Consider the following 22,430-nt stretch of genomic DNA (forward strand, 5'->3'; position numbering starts at 1 on the left):
AAACCAAAAACCCAAAAAAACAAACAGTTGTCTTTTAGCCTGAACCCGAGAAGGGGGAAGGATCCCTAGCCGCGGTTGCCAAGGAGATAGGCTGTGTCCGCCGACCTGTCTGCCCTCACAGCTGCAGTGTGGGGGTATCTGTCCGTCTGTCCGTATCTGTCCCTGGCGGCGCCCGCAGCCTCGGAGGGGCGCAGCGCGGAGGGTACGATGCTGCAGGGTCCCTGCCGCCCCTCCCTGTCGGGAGCAGCCAGGCCACTGTGCCACGCCAGGCAGCGCCCGAGCCAGGGACGGGCTCCCCGGCGGCCGAGCACCCCCTCCCCGGGGCAGCGGGGCGCGGGGACGGCTCTGTCCCCGGCCCGCCCCGGCACCGCCCCCGCCGCGGGAGCCCCGGCGAATCAGCGGGGCGCTGTCAGGGCGTCAGCGCCGGCGGCTCCGCGCGGCCGGCCCCGAGCGCGTCCCTTATCGCAGACGGGCACCGGGGATCGCATCATTATCATGGGCACTGTTTTCTTATCGCGGCGCTGCTGTTTGCTTTTCGCTCTCGCCTGGGCCGGCAGGATGGCGGGAGGCAGCGGGGGCGCAGGTAAGAAGAGGGGGCTCCGCCGTCGTGCCGCCTTCCCCGGGCGCGGACAGTGCGGAGCCGCCGCCCCGGGGGGACTGTGGCTGTCCGCTCTCCTCTGCCCTCTGTAAGGTGTTCAGGGGGAGGTCACTTCTCGCTGCTCGTAGCGCCGAGGGTGTTGGAAGTTGCGGTGGGGAGGCGTTTTCTCGCGTGTTTGACACAGCCGGAGCCGAGGAATTTCTGTACGGAGAGATCGGGAAGAAAAAGTTACTTAAGTGCCTACGAGATAAGCCTGTGCTGAGCTCTGGAGACTCCGCAGAGCAAGCGTTGGCTAGGATATCTTCATAGGTTTTCCTTGTCTGCGCATTAACCCAAAGACCTGGTGTTTTTAACAGCGGCGCTCGTATCGGTTTAATAGCTGTAATTATACTTTGTTTTTGCTTCGGTGTTTAAAAGAAAGCAAGCTAAAAATCAAACACCCCCAATGTTATCTGCTTTGGAACGTTGCAAGCCCAAAGTGCTTTTTGAAAGAAATGTATGCAGGCTCCGAAGTTATGCGAGGAGAAATCTTTTGAGGTGAAGTACGAGTGGGGGCAGGAGGGGAGGGAGGAGGAGGTTGTGGAAAAAAAACCCTGTTCCTCGGGTAGAAGAGTTTAAATGTAACAAAATTAACGAAGTCAGCCTAGAAGTTCTTAAAGTCCGAGTAATGCAATGTGAGATGTGGAGCAGAGCAGGGGCTCATACTTTGTTTTGCCCTTTCATTTGACTCATTGGCATTCACGCCTGACTCCCAGGCATCCTCTGGTTGCTGTGAAATGTCCCCCTTGGCTCAATGCAGTTTGAATTTTTGACGGCATTATAAAGAGTCCAGCTGTCACTTTTGCTGTTCTTGATGGGAGATGGGTGCCGGTTTTAATGTCTCAAAAGTATAAACCAAAGCATTAAAAAAAACCAACCAGAAAAAACCTTCCAAAAACTTCTTTCTTCTTTGTGCTTGACTGAATCTGTGCCTGATCTGGGCAACACCTAAACTAATTCACGTAAATCATAGCTGGATCTGAACTGGCTCAGCGGTAAAAATATACGAATGGACAAGAAAGAAGGAAACATTACAGCAGCTCTGCCTTAGTATGGGAAATTACGACGCTTGATGTTCTGTTCCAGTTTTTTCTTAAAACAAGGACAAACCAAAAAAAAAAAAAAAACAACAAAAAACAAAAAACCCAAACACCTCTACAACAACAGTACAGAGTCCGGGTAATTCTCTCCCTGGGATTCCAGAGGTGTCCCGCGGGGCTGTCCCGGTCTGCGCCTCCCACAGAAGTTCTCTGCTGTGTGCCATGCTACAATGTCTGCTTATTCTCCCCTCTCTAAATAGCCCCCTCCCGTTCCCGGTGACTTTGAAGGATCCGCGTGTTATCACTGGAGATGCCTGAGCGAGCACTTCTGAAAAACGTTCGGATTTCAAGCTAACAATAAAACTGTTTCCACTTTAGCGCACCTTGTTGAGGACCAGTTAATCTAACTGGCATGAAACCAACTGCACAAGCCTCTCGCTGGATGCCCGGCTGCCTCCCTCCGCAGCACCTCTGTCTCCTCGGTGCTTCCTGACCATGAAGCGGGGGCTGCGCTCTGTGCAGCTCTGCGGGTTCCCCTCCAGCTGCTCACCCGCTTCCCTGCCTGCGTGCTCGTGTTCTCCCTGCAGTCCCAGATGTGGCTGTGGCGTGGGGCGGGGAGGAAGCCCCTGGGAGGTGCGGGATTGACAGCACGGCCGCGCTAACGGCTGCCGTGCCCGGGCTGCGATGCCATCGCGGCTCCCGGTGTCGGGAGCTCCGGGTGCCGGGGTGGCCGGGCAGCGGCTGTGGGCAGCGCGGGGGGCGGGGCAGCTCAGGCAGGGCTGTAAGTGTTCCCATGTTCCCAGCACACCCCATCCCTCAGTAGGTCGGGGTTGTGGGTTTCCCCCCATGCTCACTTCATCAACATTCCCACGACTACCAAAACTGGACTCTGCCTCATCCTCCTCCCTCCCCAGCCTCTTTAAGTCCGGGGGACAGAGCGAATGTCCTTCGCTGAAATGTTTGTAATGTTTCCTACACTGAAAACAAGAAAAGCGGTCTGGTCCCCCCTTTCAGAGTCAGACTTACCCAGTAAGGCACACACCCGAGCAGGGGCTGGGAGGACTGCTGGGACTTTGTTCCTCTTAAATGAGTGTTAGTCGTAGTAGATGATGTTATTGCATGTTACTTTCCTCCACTCTACCGTACCGAGTTTCATATGGTCTTCCATTTATTTATTTTTTTGCTTCCCAGGAAAAAGTATTAATGTGGTTTTGCTGTTTAAATATTTCTTTTTCCCATTCTCTCACCAGCATAGTTTATTTAAACTAGGATCTGTCTTTATAAATTAAGAAAATCTCTGTGCTAGAACATGCTAGTGGTCTTTTTTTTCTTCTCTTATAGGTAATTTAAGCATTCTCTTGTTTTACTAACATGTGGGTCTCTAGTACCAGACTTAAACAGCAGAAGCTAATTTCTAGTGTCTTAACTATTTTATTCATAGTGCAGAAATGTGAGACTGAGTCCCTCCACCTCAGTGGAACAATGCTTGTAAGTGACTTGAGGAGACTATCACGTTGTCTGGTTTAGTTATTTAGCCTCAGATGTTCTCATTTCCAGCATGACACTGGGAAGGCAGGCAGGCATACAGCTTCAAGGGGAGCATCTATCCTTGGTGTTTTGTTTCTCAGGTCTCCCTTCTTATCTGTCCCCTTGGGGTTCCTTCTGTGCTTCCAGATGTTGACGAGTGCGCAGAAGCTACGGATGACTGTCACATCGACGCAATTTGTCAAAACACACCAAAATCCTTCAAATGCATCTGCAAGCCGGGCTACAAAGGGGAAGGGAAGCAATGCGAAGGTAAGAACAGATCGGCTTCTCTCCTGTGTCTTCTCCCCTCCCTTCTTTTATTTGTTTGCTCTTTGAAAGCTTTTGTAAATAGCTGAATTCCTGAAACGATTAATGCAGCTTAACCTAAAATCTGGGTGTTTATTGGCAAGCATCCCCCTGCTGCTTTTGCTAATTGTTCGGCACCGCAAAACGTTGTGCCTGCCAGCCTGCTCTTCAGAATAAAATGAAATTAAAAAAAGGGGGGTATGAGGGGGTGGCATTCCCTAGTAGCACCAGCTCCTCCTGGGCAGTGTTGGGCCCGCTGCCCCTGGGGCTCGAAGCGCCGCGCCAAACACGTGGGTGTGGCCCGTGGATGGGATGGGATGGGATGGGATGGGATGGGATGGGATGGGATGGGATGGGATGGGATGGGCCCCTGGCCAGCTCCTTAGCAGAGAGTGCATGGAAAGGACTCACCACTGTTTTCCGCATACAAGCTACAGAAGGTGTTTTTCTGTACGTACTCAAACAGGATGCTGGCATTTGCTTCTCTTTGACATTCTACATGTGTTACGATCATATATTTCTAATCCTGGGAACATAATTTTAAAAGGAAGCATTTCAGATTATTGTGCTTATACAGACTTGAAAAAACTTACTTTACTTCTCTATGTCCTCATATCACTCTTGTAATTGAAAAAGACCTAGCAGGTTTTATTAGACTCAGTGTATACTCATATTCTGGATTTTGTGGACTCCATCTTGTCTATTGAATCTCAGTGGATAGATTCTCTGGTGAAAAGAACAAATATTGTAATCACAGCAGAATGCCTTCCAAATAAAAGATGCAAGGTTTTTATTTTTTCCTACTTGTAGATGCCTAGTAGGTGTAACATTTTCCTTCCAAGTCTTTCGCTTTCTATGGCAGAATGCTGCTTTTTGAGAAACATCCATTAAAAAGCCAGTCCATTAAAAAGATTGAGAACCTAGATATTAATTTGGTCTACAAAAATTTGAAAGTACATATTATTCTTCATGGACCTCAAAAATGTTTGTGCAAGTGTCCTCAGAAAGCATTTTTGTGGTTGTCATATTTTTCTGTCTTGGGCTTAAATTGACAGGGACAAAGTTTGATTGTCTACCTTTTGGTGCTCTAGCATATCTGAGCTGCTGTTCCTCTGGAAGCCAGATTTTATTTCTTCCAAACAGGATAATCATACAGCACCAGTTCTTTCTCTATTCATCCCTTTCAGGGAAAGAGCTACAGAACTCTGAAAAAATGTACTCAAGGCCACAGGTGTGGAGGTTACAGCATTCTCGGCATTGGTACTTGTTGTATTTGTTTTCTACATTAAAAGTTTCTCTATGCTTTAACTATTCATATTTTAGTTGTTGAGCTCTGTTTAGTGGTAGACATGGCTTATATTCATGCTTGTCTAATACACACATATCTCTTTTCCTGACTTGCATAGGCTCAGTAAAAAAAACCCCAAAAATCCCAAACTCAGGAAATAGAACAAGATTTATCCTTGTAATGATGTACAGAAAAATGGAACATATGATATCAAACTCATGTCTAATAGATTTTAGTGTCTGACCAGCCTGATAAGTAAACTAGGGCAGACTGCAACATGTTCTGCATGGATGTTCAGCATTAGTCAGGTAATGTAAGTGGCCTTACACCAGGTGTTACTGTGCATGATATAAAAGTTTTTTTCCTACAACGTTATGGTAACAGTTCTAAAGATTTTGCATCAGTGTCAACCTGAAAATTAAACCTTCTGATCTTGTTTTCATAGTTTTTGTTACTTTCCCAGGAAAGTATAAACATAAGTGTTTACACATTCCTTCTAAGAAATGTCTTTGATGGACGTTTCACATGACCAGTATGATTGGGAAGGTGATAACTTAGTTATTCAATCCCTGGTCATTGTCAAGAATCTATAAATACTGGAGTCATAAAATAAAATTACTTCTTTTCCTGTCATACCATTGAGATGTGCTCATGTGAATCATTCTGTGTCTGAAGTAACCTCCCTACCATGTGTCCTTTAGCGACACATCAGTTCTGTGTCTTAAGTTGGTAATTAATACCAAATTTTGGTAGAAGCAGAAAGCTTCAGAATGGGTCAGTGGCAAATCTAAGATCTGCCTCAGGCCTGCTGTACATGTATATTGTATCTGAGGTTAGGTATTAAAAACCTACAGAAATAAACAGACTAGCTTAGTTGATTGGTATCTAGTATTCTATCACAAGACAACCTCAGTGACCAGGCGTTAGAAGTTATCTTTTAAGATAAAAGTGACTGTTAACAAAGGTGAAACCCACAGGGTTGTTTTTGTTGTGCTAAAACCAAAACTGGGCCATTAAATTATTCTTGTCTTGACTCTAAAGCCCAGTCTTTATAACTGGGCTTTTCAAAATAAGCATTTTGATCAGTGAAACTAGTTACCTATGAGAAAAAGATTTTGTACAGATAACAAGCCTCTTAGCTAGGTTTGTAGCAAACTACCAGCGTTGCTTCAAGTCTGAAGAATATTCATTATATTATAACTAACATGCTTATATCCCAGGCTCTCTGATACAACGGGATTTTACTAAACTAGTAGAATTGCCATTCATACAGTACAGTGAGTTTAAAGGCATTATACTATCAAATTAATTCTGATGAATTTTAGTGAGCTGCCAGTTCGGGTTGTAGTGAGGCATTACAATTAATTTAGAAATGTGCATGTTTGTTTATTTTAAATGGTAGTCTTAAATACTGCTTTTGTTCATGGAAAATTTGTTTTAGAGCAAGGGGTAGAGTATGGGAAGTAACATTTTTGGATGACTCTTAGGAGCACATATTTTTACAAAAGTGTACAGTGTATCAAAATGTATTTGTGTACTCTTATGTATTTATTTATATTTTTTTCTAAACAATGGGATGCTTAGGCCAATGCAGTAAATGTGGAGCTCAGCCACTTGTGCAGGATTTTGCTCAGGGTTTGCTGCTGTGAGCCGAAGGGTGGGGAAAAATACATATGACACAAGTATTTCTTTAAGGACCTGTGGAGAACTCTAGCAGCAATTGTATGGAAATTAAACATTTTCCTGACAGTCTGTTAAGTTTCTTTGGTAGGGAATTTCTTTCTGAACTTTGATTTTTCTCTCAAAATGTCTTTTGGCCTGGGTTTCTCCAGAGTTTATGAGGATTGAGGATGACTTTTCAGTTCGCAGATATTTTTCTTAGGTTTTTTTTTTTCCTGGATAACTTTCTTGTCTGAACCACTTGACCTGTTTCTTTTCACAGAGCACAGTTGTTTGTCCAGACAGAAGAGTTCCTTATTCTTCATGAGTCCTGTCTTCTGCTTCCCTCTGTAGATTTCACTTTACCTTTTTTCTTCCTTTAATCAGGTATCTGTTATGCTTTGTAAAGCCTCATGGTCAGCTTTGCCACAATATTTTTCCGTATCATGTAATGTATCAATATGCCTAGAACACAAATTCTCTAGCTGGCATTTTCATAGGACAGAATATTGTGTCCAACCCAGATAATTTTTAAAAAAATAATTTTCTATTTCTAGTCAATATACAAAATACATTAACTTATAATTAATTAACTTGCTTGCCTTGGCACATGTGCTATTACCTAAGATAGTGATTTTATTTATTAAATATTTTATTTATTATTCCCCGTTGTGATTTTAGTCAGGATCTCACACACAGTGGGCTGGATTCAGCTGCAGGCATGATCTTTCATGATCCATAGGACTTCGTCATTACCTTCCCAACATTGAATTTTGGCTTTTCCACAGGTTGATATCTCAACAAAATTGTGTCTAAGCAGTGGAAATTCCAGAAGGTTCAAAAGGATTCCAGGTCCTGGGGTTCCTTATGCCCTGACAGAGCATTCTTTGTCTCCAATGCAATGTTGTGTGTTTTCAGTTGTAAGACATTCTGTCATTGAATGGTGTATGAAGGGTTTTAAGCTCTCAAACCCAGTTATTTGGGTTTGGTTTTTACCCCAAACTCTTATGCCATTAATGGTTAAAATATTCTGTATAGTTGTTTGTTGGTGTTCACCTATGCCCATTTTATATCAAGTTAGTGTTAAGTTTATTTTCTAGGTTGATTTTTTTTCCTTAGACTACTTTTTGTCCTCAATGGGACTGTAATTTCAGTGAGTTGCTCTAGCTGTTGATTTTTCCTTTTGGATTATACCTTACATGCAGGACCCTTAAGACACATTTATTGGCACCTGTTGCTTCTGAATTGTTAAACTCTCTGCTTTCCCATATTGACTGAGGTTTTCCTCTTGGAGCATTTTTTCTATTGTCTTCCATAGTATTTTCAGACCTCTGGTTCAGTTCTTTTAATAATTGATCTCATACAGTTGTTACAATGTTTCTTGAACTTTTTGTGCAGAAGAGAAATGTTCACAACTTTCAGCTGGACTTTTTCTCTTTTTTTTTTTTTTTTTTTTAATTCTCCTATGAAGCTTCATAATGTTGTTGATGGATTTCTTGCTGAGGGCAACATACACATACCATGGCAAAGGATCTGGTAGAGTCTGCCCTGCGAGGGTGATTTTCAGATTTCTGCACACATTGGAAATTTGTGCTATATCAGCAGCAGTTGTCCTTGACTGCTAGGTGAGCAGAATTGTGCAGTTCTAGTGATTTAAGTCAGTCATGTGTTCATGTATTTGTAGTCTTTTTCTTAATGTAAATCATCATTCTAGATAAGTAGGCAGGTTATGGTGATAATCTGCAATGAGGGCCTTTTTTCTTGATTGCCCCATTGGCAGAACCTCACTGGATTTAAGTACAATCTCAAAATAAGATAAACCATTCCTGCCTCAGTCACAGGTATATTTAGCCTCTGCATATGTCCATTTGGAAACACAAACCAGTTGTCCCTTCTGACCAGCCATTATCATCTGCAGTAGTTTTGTGGACATAAAACCAAGTTTCTACTTGTACCTGTTTTTTAGATCTGTTTTTAATGGATTTTAAACAAATCTTAGCAATTGGAAAAGCATCTCATCACTTCCATTAAAATAATGATTGACTGTCGAGGCTTTATTTAATACTCCTGTTATAATTTTTATCTTGTTGACCTGCTTTATCTTTCATTTTCTTAAGAAGCTCATTCATAGTCTCACTTGGGTTTTAATTTTATTATGGTCTTTGAAATACCTGTTGTGTTCTTCTCATGCTCCTCAAAAGTGAACCCAAATATTGTGACAGGGCGGCTCTGAATCAATCGTCCGAGAAACACAGGACTTTCCAGACTTACCATTTCCCAGCTCCCAATCTAGTATCTCATACTAGAGCCTCCTTTTTTTCTGCAGGGATAAGTAAGTAAGGTGCTTCTGGATATCCTTTACTGGAACAGTGATCGCATTTCTTTTAAGAGCTCTGTGGTATCCCATCAATCCACTTTCAGCAATTCTTTCTTAACTGAGTCATCTTCATCAATGATGTCCTCTGAGAGCTGGGACACTGTTTGGTGTCTTTTGGTTTCTGAAACTCGGGCACCTTGATGCTTGCACAACTCTAGTGAGCTTAGACTTGTTCTGTCTGTCTCTGCAGAATAACAATGGTGCCACTGAACAAGGCAGCTTAAGTGACTTCTTCCTGATTGATGATTCTTCCAATTGCAGTATAAGGTGAATTAATACTTTTGAGGACTGCCTTGATCTCCCTGAATGAGGTCTGCAGTGAATATTAGGTGCTGAAGCTGCTGTGCTTTCTGGGATTACAATACCTTGACAGATGGTGCTCAGGTCATGTGTTGAAGTTCATGCCACCCTTCCCTAAGGGCCGTGTTCCAGATGAGACCTGGTGCTCCAAGTCTGTGCTGCTGGGTTTGTGAGTTTGGCTTGAATCAGCCCATCTGAGAACAGAGCAACACACTCTGCCATCTCCAAATTTTATGGGGATTTCTATTCCAGGGTCAGATCTTCCTTCCCAGTTTGATTCACACAGATTATGGCTTTACTCTGGATGAGCCTCTATGCTGATTTCCCTGAAAGCAGCTTCACAATGAAGCACTACATGTTGTCAAAAAATGAAGGGGGGAGAATACCAACTAGCTGATTTGATTTGAGCTGGTATCTGCTTATTTTCTCTTTCTCTTATTGGGTAGCTTGATGCATTTTATTTGGTTTAGGCTGATAAAAATGTTCCCAGAATTGAATTCTGAGGCCTTCTACATCTCTGCTTTTTTCTTTCTCCTTTTTTGTTTTAATTTTAATAATACTTAATTCTGACTTGCAAGTTTTCTAACTTTCACAAGGGGATGAATTTTGTCTTGATTCTTGGGGGATGGAGAAGTGGAGAAGTAGCAGCAAATAAGAAAATACTCCTGAGAACATTCTGTATTTAATCAGTATTTTATTACAGCCTAAGTGGATTAACAGCTTATGATAACTTTTTTCTTTTTCCTCCTTCATGCCCTATTTCAGTGAATAGGGCTTTTGTTTAGGTCAGAGTTGAGCCTTGATTTTATTTATTTATTTATTTATTTACTCAAATTGCTTTAGTTTCCCAACTTTGTTTAGTAGTTCATCCACTAAAACCAGAATATCCCTTAGCTGGGCTGACATCCCCTGTTTAACTGCTCCCAGGCCCATCAGTCCCTATGTCACAAACCCTATTGTTTTCTCCTCTCCCTTTTCTTCCCTACCCTATCCTATCTCTCCGAGCTGTTTTTTGACAGCCCATAATGCTTCTTCAAGTGAACAGCTCCCCCGGTGGTCCACTTTGGAAATCTTCCATTTTGACTTAGAAAAATAACATTCATCCAACTTCTTTTTTTTTTTTTTTTTTTTTTTTTTTTTTTTTTTTTTTTTTTTCCCTCTCTCCAGAAATGCTTTTTGGATACAAATATCACTATGTTTTGTATAAACAAATATATCCCATACGAAATATGGGCCTCATTCTTCAACAGTATTACACATAATTCTCAGTTTGGGCAAAAAGAGGGTTTTTTCCAAGGACACTTTGCTAAAGTGTTGATAAGCTCCCTGTCTGCTGGATGGTCTATGGGTATTTTGGGTACTTATATATAAAATTTTGTCAGCCTTAACAGTTGCTAAGCTGCAGAACCCGGGGTGGCCTCCTGGGGTGATGTAAACTTGGTATTTAGAAGGAAAGCTTTCCACCCAGATACACAATGTAAATTAGCTGTCAGGAAAATTATAATGAAATAAAGGAGCATAAATAAAATGCACTAAGCTCAATAGGTCTGTCCTTCTTTTGTCTTCATTCTTTTTACATCTGCCACATACTATATAATTTTCCTTGTTTTTCCACCTGTCACCTTTACTTCTGGCACAGTCCCCTTTCCTTGCTGTCTTCATTATGTTGTCTTGCATACTCTGTTACTCAGCTGTCTTTTAACCTTGTCATTTCCCTATAGCAAATCCTGTTTCTCTTTTGTTCTTTCCTCATATATTTTCAGTTATTTCATTTAGCTTTCCTTCCCCTGTCCTCTCAGTGGCTTGCTGCAGTTACAGCAGTGTTGTTCTGAGAGCAAGTGTCCCACAGCAAGACCTCTGGGCCTGGAGAACTTGCAGCTCTAAGTGCCTCTTACTGGTCCTTTCCCTTCAGCTTCATCTTTAAGTCAATACAGCTCCTACCAGCTCTCAGATTTCCTCTTTTTCTTGCCTTTTCTCCCTTTTCGCCACCTCTTTCCTGGCACCCATAAGGAGCTCAGAGATCACCTGTCCCTGCTGTTTCCACCCCCTGCAGACCCACAGCTGGAAAAAGTGGCTGGCTGGAAAAACATCTTTGCCTGGCTGATTGCCGTAATTTGTTAGCTCCTTTTTGGTTATGGGCACTGTCTTCATGTGTGTCCACTGCCCTGTTGAAATACACATTCTTTGATCTGAGGCTGCTGCAGGACATGATCAGGTAGCCTCTGCTGGGATGATGGCAGAGGAGGACTTAGGGAATGTGTCCTTCTGCTCCCTTACCCAAAAAAGCTGCACTAATGCTGCTTTTGCTTCCTCTGCATTTGACCCAGGTAGCATCCACTCTGTTAGCATTCATGCTGTCAGAACACTGTGGAGGTAATGGGAATCATGGGTGGTAGATACTGTCTGTACCTGAGGAAGAGACCCTGTACCAATGGTACCAGTCCCAGGTTGTTCTAGCCCAGGATAGCTGTGAGCCTTAAATGCAGGGCAGGTTTGGCCAAACCTCAGGCAGATCTGTGATGGAGGATGTACAGCAGGAATTAGTAGGGAAAATGTGCATGGAGTCTAGTGGCAAAAGGAATAGTACTCCCTCTGCCCTGATTTAGGAAGTTCCTTTTCCTTGATGGTACTTTTTTTTTGCAGAGGGGCAATTGATGTGGGGCTATTCTGTGAAGAATATCACTGAAATAATAACCCCAAAATGGAATAGAACACAAAGAAATAGAGGCTGGCCCTGTAAACATTTCCACACTGAAAAGTCTATGGACTGGGATATTAGAGGCTGAGACACATGGGAGGGAGAAGGTGGTGGTGAATAAGGTGAATAGATTTCCTAATCTGATTTCGTTTCTGGGGCCACTGTGGTGTCAAACTATAGCATAAGGTTGAAAAAAAACACCTACCAAGAAGGACATTTTGGAAACTTTAGCTGCCTAAATTTCAGCAGATGCCTGTTGAGCTTTAAATTTTTTATATTCTTGGAGGAAGGGGCTAATGAATTTTTAGATGGCTACTTTTATTTTTTTTTTTTTTTGGTAAATTTTCAGCTTTAATTTGTCTACCTTATTCTGTCCTGAGAAATCTCCTGAAAGGTAACTCCTTGACACCTTATTGGAAACAAAAACTGAGATTATTAAATCTGTTAAAGCAGCTGAGGGAGATTTTTTAAAACACAGCAAAGTAGTGATTTTTCTATATAATCCCTTTAGAAAAAAAAAAAAAAAAGCTAACTTCTTGAGTTTTTCCCTTAGTTTTAGTACATATATATGTTTTAAATTTTGACTGAAAAAAAAAAAGACCTGCTTTAAAGCAGATACCTTGAAACAAAAAATGTAGTTCATACATAAATTTTTGGCAGAATTATAAAAGGCTGAAGATCGGGTCTGACAGACCCCCTTGAAATTTCAAGACTTTTCTACACATTTAAGATGCTGAGCAAAAGGGGTATCCTTACATTACAGTTGGAAGAATTTTTTTGTTCAAGTGCCATGAATCACTGGAGTACTCAAGCATGTGCTTAATCTTATGAAACTGTAACCCTTTCAAGTAATTCTGTTGAAGTGTTTTAATAAATTGAAGTCACTGCCTCATTTTATGTTACAGTGCTGCTTCTCTTGAGCCTGTAGAAGGTCAGTTTTTCCTTCAGTGACCAAAGAATTAAAGAAACCTGGATCATTTAAAAAGGTGATTTAGGACCTTGATCTTGCACATGATTTAGGCCTAAACTTAGTGCAGTTTGTTTGGTGCTATAGGACCCATAGACAGCATATTAAATTCAAGACCATGCTTTCACAAGTATTGACTATGTTTTACAGTATACTGTCATGGAGTTACTTTACCTTTAAGAAAAGTTGAAGTTTCTGGGAATTGCCTGGAGTCTTTTCTCCTGACCAATTATCGGTCATTGCTGAGAATTGACAGCAGTTTAGGCCATTGAAAAGTGGGATCAACTTGTGAACCCTACCTTAAAGTGTAAAACCAGAGCTCTCTTGGTTCTCTCTTTGTTTCCTGGCTGTGAAGAGGGCGGAGCTCCGGCCTCCCGTTCCCAGCCCAGGCCATGCAGCCGGGCGGGGACAGGGCTGGGCCTGCCGCGTCTCTCGGCTGGGAGATGCGGGCCCTGCGGGGGGTTTTCCCCGGGCTCTGCCCGGGCCGGGCCGAGCCGATCTCTGGCTCGGCTGCAGGGTTTTTGCTGTAACTAAATTCACTAGAAACTGCTGAGTGAAGAAGGAGAGAGAGAGACTCTGGACCTGCAGCGGGCTGGGGTGGCGACTACACTCTCTAGAGCAGCCATGAGGAACTCTCCATCGCAGACGGCTCCAGTTCCTGCACCGGCCAAGGCCACAGAACTACCTACAACAGCCTGGGCAAGATTTTAACTCTTTCATTACCCAGATGAGACTTGTGAATTAATCTTTTTATCCAGAGGAAAAAAGAGAGAGTGATCAACATGAAAATTGACTTTATAAACTACCAGTGACAGGAAAGAAAAGAAGCTTCAGAAAAGGTAGCGAATTAAGAAGATGCTTTAATTTAGCTGAAATATCTTTCTGTTAAAACTATGGAGATGGACAATGAAGTCCTGAAGATAACTCCTTTAATTCATGATAAGTATGTAGAGAGGAATAAAGTGTTCAAAGTGTAAACTTGAGTAATTATGGTATAGTGAAGTGCTGGGAGATTTGAAGCCTTGAGAGGCAATGAGAAAACTGTTGTCTAGTGAAGCTCACAGAAACAGATGAAGAAGACTTTTTTTGCCTTTGAATACTCATCCTTAAAAATGCTATCCCTAGACTTATGGCCCATACACATCTCAGAGTGATGTAAAAATGGGAGGGGTGGACTCTGATAACAGCAGCTCTGGGCAGCTGATATCAGGGCAATGGAAAACTATAACAAAAATAGTTTTCTTGTGAGAAACTCCATAAATTAACAGGAAGAAACTTCTGTTTCTCTACAAAGACTGGTGAAAAGACTGTAGCAAGAACTGGGACTGTTTTAACCACCTAAGTTCCAAAGTTTTTGTCTCTGTTGTTCGTGTGAACAAAGGAATAGTGGGTAGATAGGGGATGAAAAGGTTTTTCTGGAAGTTTATTCTGGTGTTCTTATTATTGTAGTTTTGTCAATAAACTTTTTTTATTCCTTTTAAGTTTTATGCCTGTTTTGCTCTTGTTCTAATCCATATCTCACAGCAAGAAATAAGTAATTTTCTTAGTTATTGGTTTTAAACCACGACATATACCCATCAAAGAATCAGAAATATTAAATAGACAACTCTCAGATGGTTCTGATTCTTACAATAAATTTACTGAGCAGATGAGCTGTTATCTCAGAGAACATAAAAGCCAATTTTCATTTACTTTCTCAGGGTGAGGTTACTAAGCTTCATACTATTGTTCCCGTGCCTTAATCTGCATGAACCACTGTCAGTCCTTATATTTAACATGGTGGTCTGAGAGCATCAAAAATTTTACTGAGGGGGAAAACAATAAGAACAATACATAATACCAATTTGGTGATTATTAATGTTGTTGGAGGGAATGGTGGTGCTGCAGAATGTGCTTCAGAGAAGGGGAACCTCTGCAGAAATAGATATTTGTTGGATATACCATTGCTGAAAATACTACAGGACGTTACTGCTGTGCACTCTAGTTCTTGCTGTTGTAAGAGGGGAACTGCAGTGAAGTGCCTTTGTTCTGATTTCATCTGGAAACAGAGGTCACATTCAGAACTTTCAGTCTCCTTGTTGTAGTTGAAAAAGGGGTTGAAGTAAGTGGGGTATTTGCTTTGCTGAATAAGTAGGTAATAAGTAGGCTAGGTAATGCATACCTAAATTGTTTGGCAGCACATGCATAGAAGGAATTTGATATCTGACTTCATACCTCTAGAGATGTCAGTGTCTCTACCAAGTAGCATTTTGCCTTTATTCTTCTTGCACATTTCTGTTTGCAGAACTTTGTTGGAAAAGGATTTCACAAAGCCTATTACTTGGAGACATGCCAATGTTTTTCTCAAGCTACAAAGTACTGAAGTCCAACTTCATTTAGAAATTTCTGTTTTTTCCTGATGCATTCCAACGTGTCTAAAGATGCATGCAATTATCTCCTTCCCCCCACCACCACCACTTTTCTCTTAAAGCAGCCCAATTTGTGCTTGTACTGTGGTGGAGTTCACCTGGTCTTTAGTGCAGATCTTGGTACATGACCCTCTGCAAAGGCAGGTGCTCTGACAGGTTCACTCCTGCTCGTGATTTGGGATTTTCCTTGGAATTTTCCCACGGGCTCTCATGGTGGCTTTGTGTGCCTGGACACACTGGGGAAAGGCAGTGCTGCAGACCAAAGCCAAGTCCATGAGGGAGGCTAACTGCATTATCTGGCTCCTAGAGGGAGGTCACAAGTGGAACTCTCTGGGGTTTGCTTTTTGCTCAAGCCAATTTTGCTTGGCTTGAATTCCTAAGGAGGCGATTTTACCTCTGTTCCGATGGAAGTGTGCAGACATATTGAGAGTGCAAGAAACAAATGAGGGAAGGAAGGCTACCAGGATTCTCTGTCCTGTGACTGGTTTGTTGTAAGAATGAGCCAGGGTATATGTATAAGAGAGAAATAGACAACCTCAGCCTGTTGTCTGGAAATAAAAACCTGAATACTAAAATGCTTTGGTTGGATATAGTCTATTTCATTAGGTATTGAATGTTTCACTTTGTGAAAATAGCAGCAGCTTGTTCTGTATACACAGTTTAACGTTTAAGGAGCTTGTGGCTTCAGAATGGAATAACTTTTATAATACAGTTTTCTGAAAAGCTGAAACGATGGAAACAACCCCATCAAATTGTTTATAGTATGATTGTTTACTCGGAAAATACTTTTTTGTGATATGGGTAAACTCTAAGGTGTTGTCACTTAAGTTGTGTATTAACAATCACATCTAGCTGTGTATTAAACATATTTCTCTTTATCCTTCTGGCACTTTTTATCCTTTCACTGTCTGTTTTCAAATTCATTTTTTTTCAAATATTTTTCTTGATGGAAATGCAAGAACTGCATTATAAAAAAAAAAAATCTGTTGACTCCATCACATGTGGGCTTACGGAGCAAAACCCAAAAGCTTCGGCTTTGATTCTAAATAGGAAATACACAGAAATCTATTCAGGATAGCAAAAGCAATAGCATTAATTTTCTAGAATAGCTTAATGACACATCTTACCTTGAGTTAATACAGAAGTTTCCAATGCACATTTCTGAGTTCTTTCACTGGAGTTTGCTGCATAAAACCAAGAAAGAGTTACTAGAAAATAGTTTCTAGAATACATTCCTGTACTGCTTATGCTGAAATGCTCTTAGTGATGTCCATTAATGTTGATGTTATGATTAGGTACTAGTCATAATTCTGAGCTGTTTTTAAGACAAGTATTCTGATGGTCTGTATGGAAAGCAACGGACAGTTGTTGAAGCCTGCTCCACAACATTAGTCTTCATCCTGGGTAGGATCACATGATACAATTGACTGAGTTAGCCAGAGTCTAGACTCAAGGCATGGGAAGACACCTTCTGGAAGGACCGGCATGTTTTCCTTAATGCTGCCATTCACTGAGGAAAACCCCAGTGTTGTTGTTCTGAGAACACCTGAATGGTTATGTTTGCACACAGCATTTTCTGTGGGTCTCCTGTTTGATGGAAAGGATAGCCTTTAAAACTTTAAACTAATCTTTAAAACTGTAATTTATTTATGACAGAGTTCTGAAGAGTCCAAAAGGCAGGTGAAAGGTTTGAGTGCGAGTGTTGCCAGGGGGTCCTGCTGAAGATGGGTTCCGGCACAGCCAGGCAGAAGGATGTGGGGGAGGCTCTTGTGCCCTTAGCAATACAGCCTTGATTTGCTCACCCAATTTGGCTTGAACTTGCTAGAATAACTTGATCTTAAGGATAGGACCAAGCATGAAGAATCTCAGTCTTTGAAGAAGCTGTGCAAATGGGAAAAATAGGAAATGGAAGGTGAGATGGGAATGCTTTAAAAGTCCATTTATGTACAAATTGTTGTTTATTTCTTACTTTATCTATTAAGTACACACACAACATCTATGCTTAAGACCATGCCAAGTATGAGTACAAATATCAAAAGTCAGAAATACGCCACTAGGAATTTAGTGCATATTCTTATTATTGATATTTATAGAATCAGGGAAAAAAGCATAATGGGAACAAAGTTTATACTATGATGAACTGCAGAATTTGTATTTTGTATTTTGTTTTTTTAACTATTAACAACATATTGTTCCACTGAAAACTTAGTTTACCAAGAGTTTCTTCTTCAATATATTTTATGATCAACAAGGAAGTAAAAAACTTAAGGGAAATAAATACATTTTAATATATGTCATCTGGTCTGAATTAGTCACTGACATAGTCTTTTCTATTATAGCATTTGAAGCAGGAGGGAGTGCTTTAAATGCTTCAACCAATTTAACCTTAATTGCTTGGTTTTAATAGACATTTGCTAACTAAAGGAACCAAATTATAGCTTGAATTAGGCCCTACTAATCTTAATTAAAAGCTCTGCTTTATAATCGGAAACAGCCTATGTTTAAAACAGTAAGCCTTTCTTAAACGGCTTACTTTAAAATACCAATACACTTTTGCTAATAATTGTTCAGACTGAACACAGGTAACCATTATTTTCCTTATATTGCAATTAATTAAAAATATCTACTCCATGTGGCTTTGTGCAGTCTGCTGGCTGTAAAACTGGTTGACTGGTGGGGGTGGGATTACTTTACTTTTCCTGTTGTAATTTGAAAACTTGTTTCTGTCTTTGTTTTAAAAGTTTCCTGGGGTCACAAGTTACAAGACTACCATGTGAATCAATACAAAGAAAGTCGCTTCCTGCATTTGTCTGTCCTCAGGCAAACACTTGTCAGTCACAACCATTAGTAATACACCCCATAATTCACTTAGTTCAACACTGAAATTGTGCTTAGGCACTTGATTATGGTCTCTGCACTCCTTCAGAGACCTAAATTTCAGAATAAATCGAATTTGTTATATTGGAAGGGAGGCAGGCCTTGGCTCTCTCTGTTGATCATTTGGTGTATTAATAGAGTTTCTGTGCTTTTCAGAGCTGTCTGAAGAGGATGGAGGGTGGATTTCATCTTTCCAAAGGTGGATCTCACTACTACAGATCAGCCCATTTGAACCATTTGCTTTGCTTTCCCTTTATGGTTGAGGGAGAGGAATTCCCTTCATGCAGTTTGCATTGCATTGTTGGAGACAAAAATAGGGCAGATAAACCACGTCCTGAAAATAAGAGTCTTCTTTCTGGCACAGGTGTGGGCATCTACAAAGCTGGATGAGGTCTATCAGGGCAAAGAGCTTGCAGCTGTGAGATTCAAATTCCATTGTAATTAATGAAGAATATTCTGTACTTGTGCTTCAAATTTAATCAGGACATGGTATTTTTAAGCTGCTATATTATCATTGGATCGTGATGAAATTCATCCTCCCATGCTGCAGTCGTGTTGATGGCAAGGGATGCCACGACTACCCTGAAGAAGCTGTCCTGAAAAGGACTGCCCAGGGGCACAGGCACGTCCTTTGCCTGGCGAGTGATCTCAGCTCAGCGGCAGCGTGCAGGCGACACGGAGAGAGAGACTAGAGAGCTGTATGGCATTCCACTGAGAAATAGCCTTTATTACAGCAGGGCTCTCAGTGAAGGGAGCCAGTGACAGCAGCTCTCCCAACTGGGGGAAAACCAGGGTATTTATAGGGAAGGAGAGGGGAGGGGGAAACTTGGATATGTGTATCGGGGTGGATTGATAGGGAGGGAAACCAATGGGGTGTAACAAATTAACATGTTCAACTCAAAGGCCTCTGGGAGTGACAGTTCTTCTCTTCATGACATAAAAGTGTCTCGCCTAGGGAGAAGCTCTCCAGGGGCGAGCCAGGCTTTTGAGGTTGGCTGGTTCTTTGGCCTCCACACTCCCAGACTCAGTTTTGTGTTTTTAATTCTTTAATTTAAATGTTTTTCTTAGTGCATCCTACTCAGGAAGCACTGCTAGACTGTGTGGTCATACCTTTATTTAACTTGCAATGCTTTTAATTCAGTGGCTGAATCACATACTTGCACAAACTAAACACAAATTGACACTTTATATGCTAAGTCTACTAGACCTCTATATGCACTTGGGAGAAAATTCCGTAAGATGTCACTTGTGCCAGTTATGGAGATGGGCAGACCTTCCTGAATGTCAGTTTTGTTTGCTTAGCTATCAGATCATTGGAAATCCACTAAAGCATTTTTTATAATTTTTGCTTGTTTTCCAGTTAGTTTCATGTTCTGTGATGATTGAATATACAAAGATTCTTAAATTATACCCAGTACAGGAAAGAAAAATTAGGACTCTTCACAGTGGATGCAAAGAATCTGGTCCCTGCCTATGTGTATTTATATTTTAGTATCAAAAGTGTGCAAGCTGGCCAGACCAAGTGTGACTGAAGATCGGTCTAGCCTGATGTGCATTCTCTGACAGTGGTCGACAGTGGATGTTTACAAGTAGATTATACAAAAAACATGAAATGGAAGAATGCAGCTTGAGACTTAAAGACATCCTGAGCCAGAAGTTTCATTCAATGCACTGTTTTTAATGATATCTTCAGAATAGGAATAGAAAATAAGCATGTTTGCTTCTGCAAGTGTTCTGCAAAACTCACAGTGGTAGACAAGTGATTGGCCATGCTCAGAATACTGGGAAAGAATTGTGCAGGAGAAGGTACTTGTGTACATCTGTCTCTTTGCAGCCTCATCTAATGTGTTTTAACAGGAACCTCATGTGTTTCCCTACATGGGCAAACCCTACAAACCTGAGTTTTTGGCTTGGCAGCTAACAGCATCTTCAGAATGATGGGCTTTCACACTTTTCTGAAAATTAGACTTCATTAAGGAGAGTCTCAAGTCAGTTGTGAAAAAATAGTAAGTACTTTGAAAAGCTTCACCTGGATGTTCGACTGAACTGCAGATGGCTACACTGTTAAATCAGGTGCTGTGCATGAACACACATAACCCTATTATTACATTTTTGAGCCTTTTACTGAGGCTGAAGTCCTATATTATTATTTATTACAGGGCCTTGATGCCCTGTTTTCAGTGGATAACCCAGGATATTATAATGTATTCTCTCCTGGACTTCTGTTTATGTATCTTAGAAATACTGTGAATATACACCAGAGACTATGCTATAATAGATTCTCTAGAAAGATGAGGAAAAGGAAGAAGCATATGGAATTCATGAAGAGCATCTCAAGAAGTGACATCTTACATCTCTAGTTTTATGTTGGATGTACTGTCCAATTAAACAAACAAACCCCCCCCCCAAAAAAAAAACAAACAAAAAAAAGAAAGCGAACCCAAACGGTTTATTGGGTTGTTACCCAAGTCTTTAGGCATGATATTGCTGTGTTTTGTCTCTCTCTGCATAATAAAATAACGTGAAAATCATCTCATTAGAAATCATCTACAGAGTATTGGAGTATTGGAGATAGGTCTACAGGACTAAACAATTACTTATATAACCTTAGCCACTTTTATCTCTCTGGTGTTGGAGAGGAGGTCAGTAGAGCTGTACAGCTTGGCTTTCTGTGGTGTATTCTGTCAAAAGCAGATTATTATTTGAATACTGCACAGAAGTTGTAGGCATTCTCTGGTTCTCTCTACCTAACATTCTCCCCAACATAACGAACAAATATAATTGCTTATAATTCCCAAAGGAAGATTTCCAGGCTATGAATATGAGCGCTCTTCAATTTACAGCACATGCCCATATTATTATTCCTGTATCTGCATTTTCATCCTTTTTTCATTTAATATTGTTAATGGAAGATGGATGTGCTTTCTAGTACAGGATATTTGAACACTGGAGCCAAATTGTCTGATTTCATGACAAAGCTGAAATTGCATGTTTTCCCTATCTCCCTTTTTAATCCAAACATCAGATGTGAGCACAGATTATAAATGAAAATATTTTGATGTCACGAGTCAACAGTGGTATTTTTCAGATTTTAATGTTTAATTTCATCCTTTTCATTTTTTGTGGACTTTCCTCACTATGAAACTGGTGTTTGTACAGCTCGGCTTGGCCTCATCTAACCCTCACTTACCTCTTATCCAGCAAAGATGAGTGTGTAACTTCATTAAGTCCTGTTCCTGGTATTGCTTACTCTCTAGTTGCCAAAGAGTCCAGGAAATGTTTTGAGAGTCTGAAAAGAGTAATGTTGATGGAAAAGCCAGTGAGTTGCCTGCTGCTATTCACTATCTGTACATTTATGTCCCTGTTGGACAATGGCTGCACATGCACAGGTCAAAAACCAAAGGCTGCTTACTACTGTTTATTAGATTTTCTCTTTTATTTGCCTCTGATGATAAATAGGGCTCTGGTTCACAAGACTAATTTCTGCATGGCCTTTTCAAAGACTGAGGAGAACCTACATGATAACTGATGACCTCTTTTTGTTGATAAAATTTTAGGACTGTCAGCATGTATCAGTAGGATTGGGTTTTCTGTTTCAGGAATAAAAAATTACATCAGTTTGGTATTTGTTTGAAAATAAAACCCTTTTGCATTCATTGACTACAACACCTAGGGCTTCTTGTTGATACTGGCCAGGTCCATACTTTCAAAAAAAAAAAAAAGGAAAACATTCAGTCTGTACATCCAAGCAAAACTCTGTGACAGGTACTTTACACGCTGTGGAGACAGAATTGTTGTTAAGAAGCTGAGAGAGGCTGTGCCAGAATTCTGAGTTGTGCAGCAAAATTGCCAACTGTTTTGGCATCTTGGAAATAGCTCTACATTTCATGATTGTACAGTCCTGATGGAGACAGCTTTTAGAGCTGTGAACTGTTTCAGATAGTGCTTATGTGTGCTCACATTTAGGGTATCATCATTGTTATCACTGGTTTAGTAAGGTTGAACTTAAAGAAAGTGAGATGCTGAAACACAAATCTGTAATAAGCCTATATTTCCATTACAGGAACAAAATATGACTTGATCATCCTAAACTCTTGCACAGTAGTAACATTTGTAGCCTAGTGATTTTTGTACCTTCTAGATGGTGCACAGAGCTGAAGGGTGGTAGACAAATATGAGTTTAAGCTTTTTTTGCAAGACTATCTCAGATTAAAAAAAGGTGTTGTAAATATTTGATGATTTCTATCCAGTTTAGTTTTCTGAGATCTTTTTGAAGTGAACAGATCAACCTCATAAATGAGCTATGTAAATGGATTCATATAGGGTCATCTCAACTAATTTTACTG

General features: G+C 40.9%; 1 protein-coding gene across 4 annotated transcripts in view; it reads left to right on the plus strand.

Annotated features, from left to right (window-relative positions):
* The first annotated feature begins 422 nt into the window (after positions 1 to 422).
* Positions 423 to 22,430, plus strand: part of SCUBE1 (signal peptide, CUB domain and EGF like domain containing 1) — a 198,995-nt gene continuing 176,987 nt past the window's right edge. For all 4 annotated transcript variants that reach the window (XM_015628660.3, XM_015628663.3, XM_015628662.3 and 1 more), the window contains exons 1-2: positions 423 to 583; positions 3,352 to 3,474. In XM_015628660.3, the coding sequence (XP_015484146.1) occupies positions 496 to 583; positions 3,352 to 3,474 (211 nt within the window). In that variant the 5' untranslated portion in view covers positions 423 to 495. The remainder of the gene's footprint in view (positions 584 to 3,351; positions 3,475 to 22,430) is intronic.

This window comes from Parus major, chromosome 1A (genome assembly GCF_001522545.3).
Source record: "Parus major isolate Abel chromosome 1A, Parus_major1.1, whole genome shotgun sequence".
Lineage (NCBI taxonomy): Eukaryota > Metazoa > Chordata > Aves > Passeriformes > Paridae > Parus > Parus major.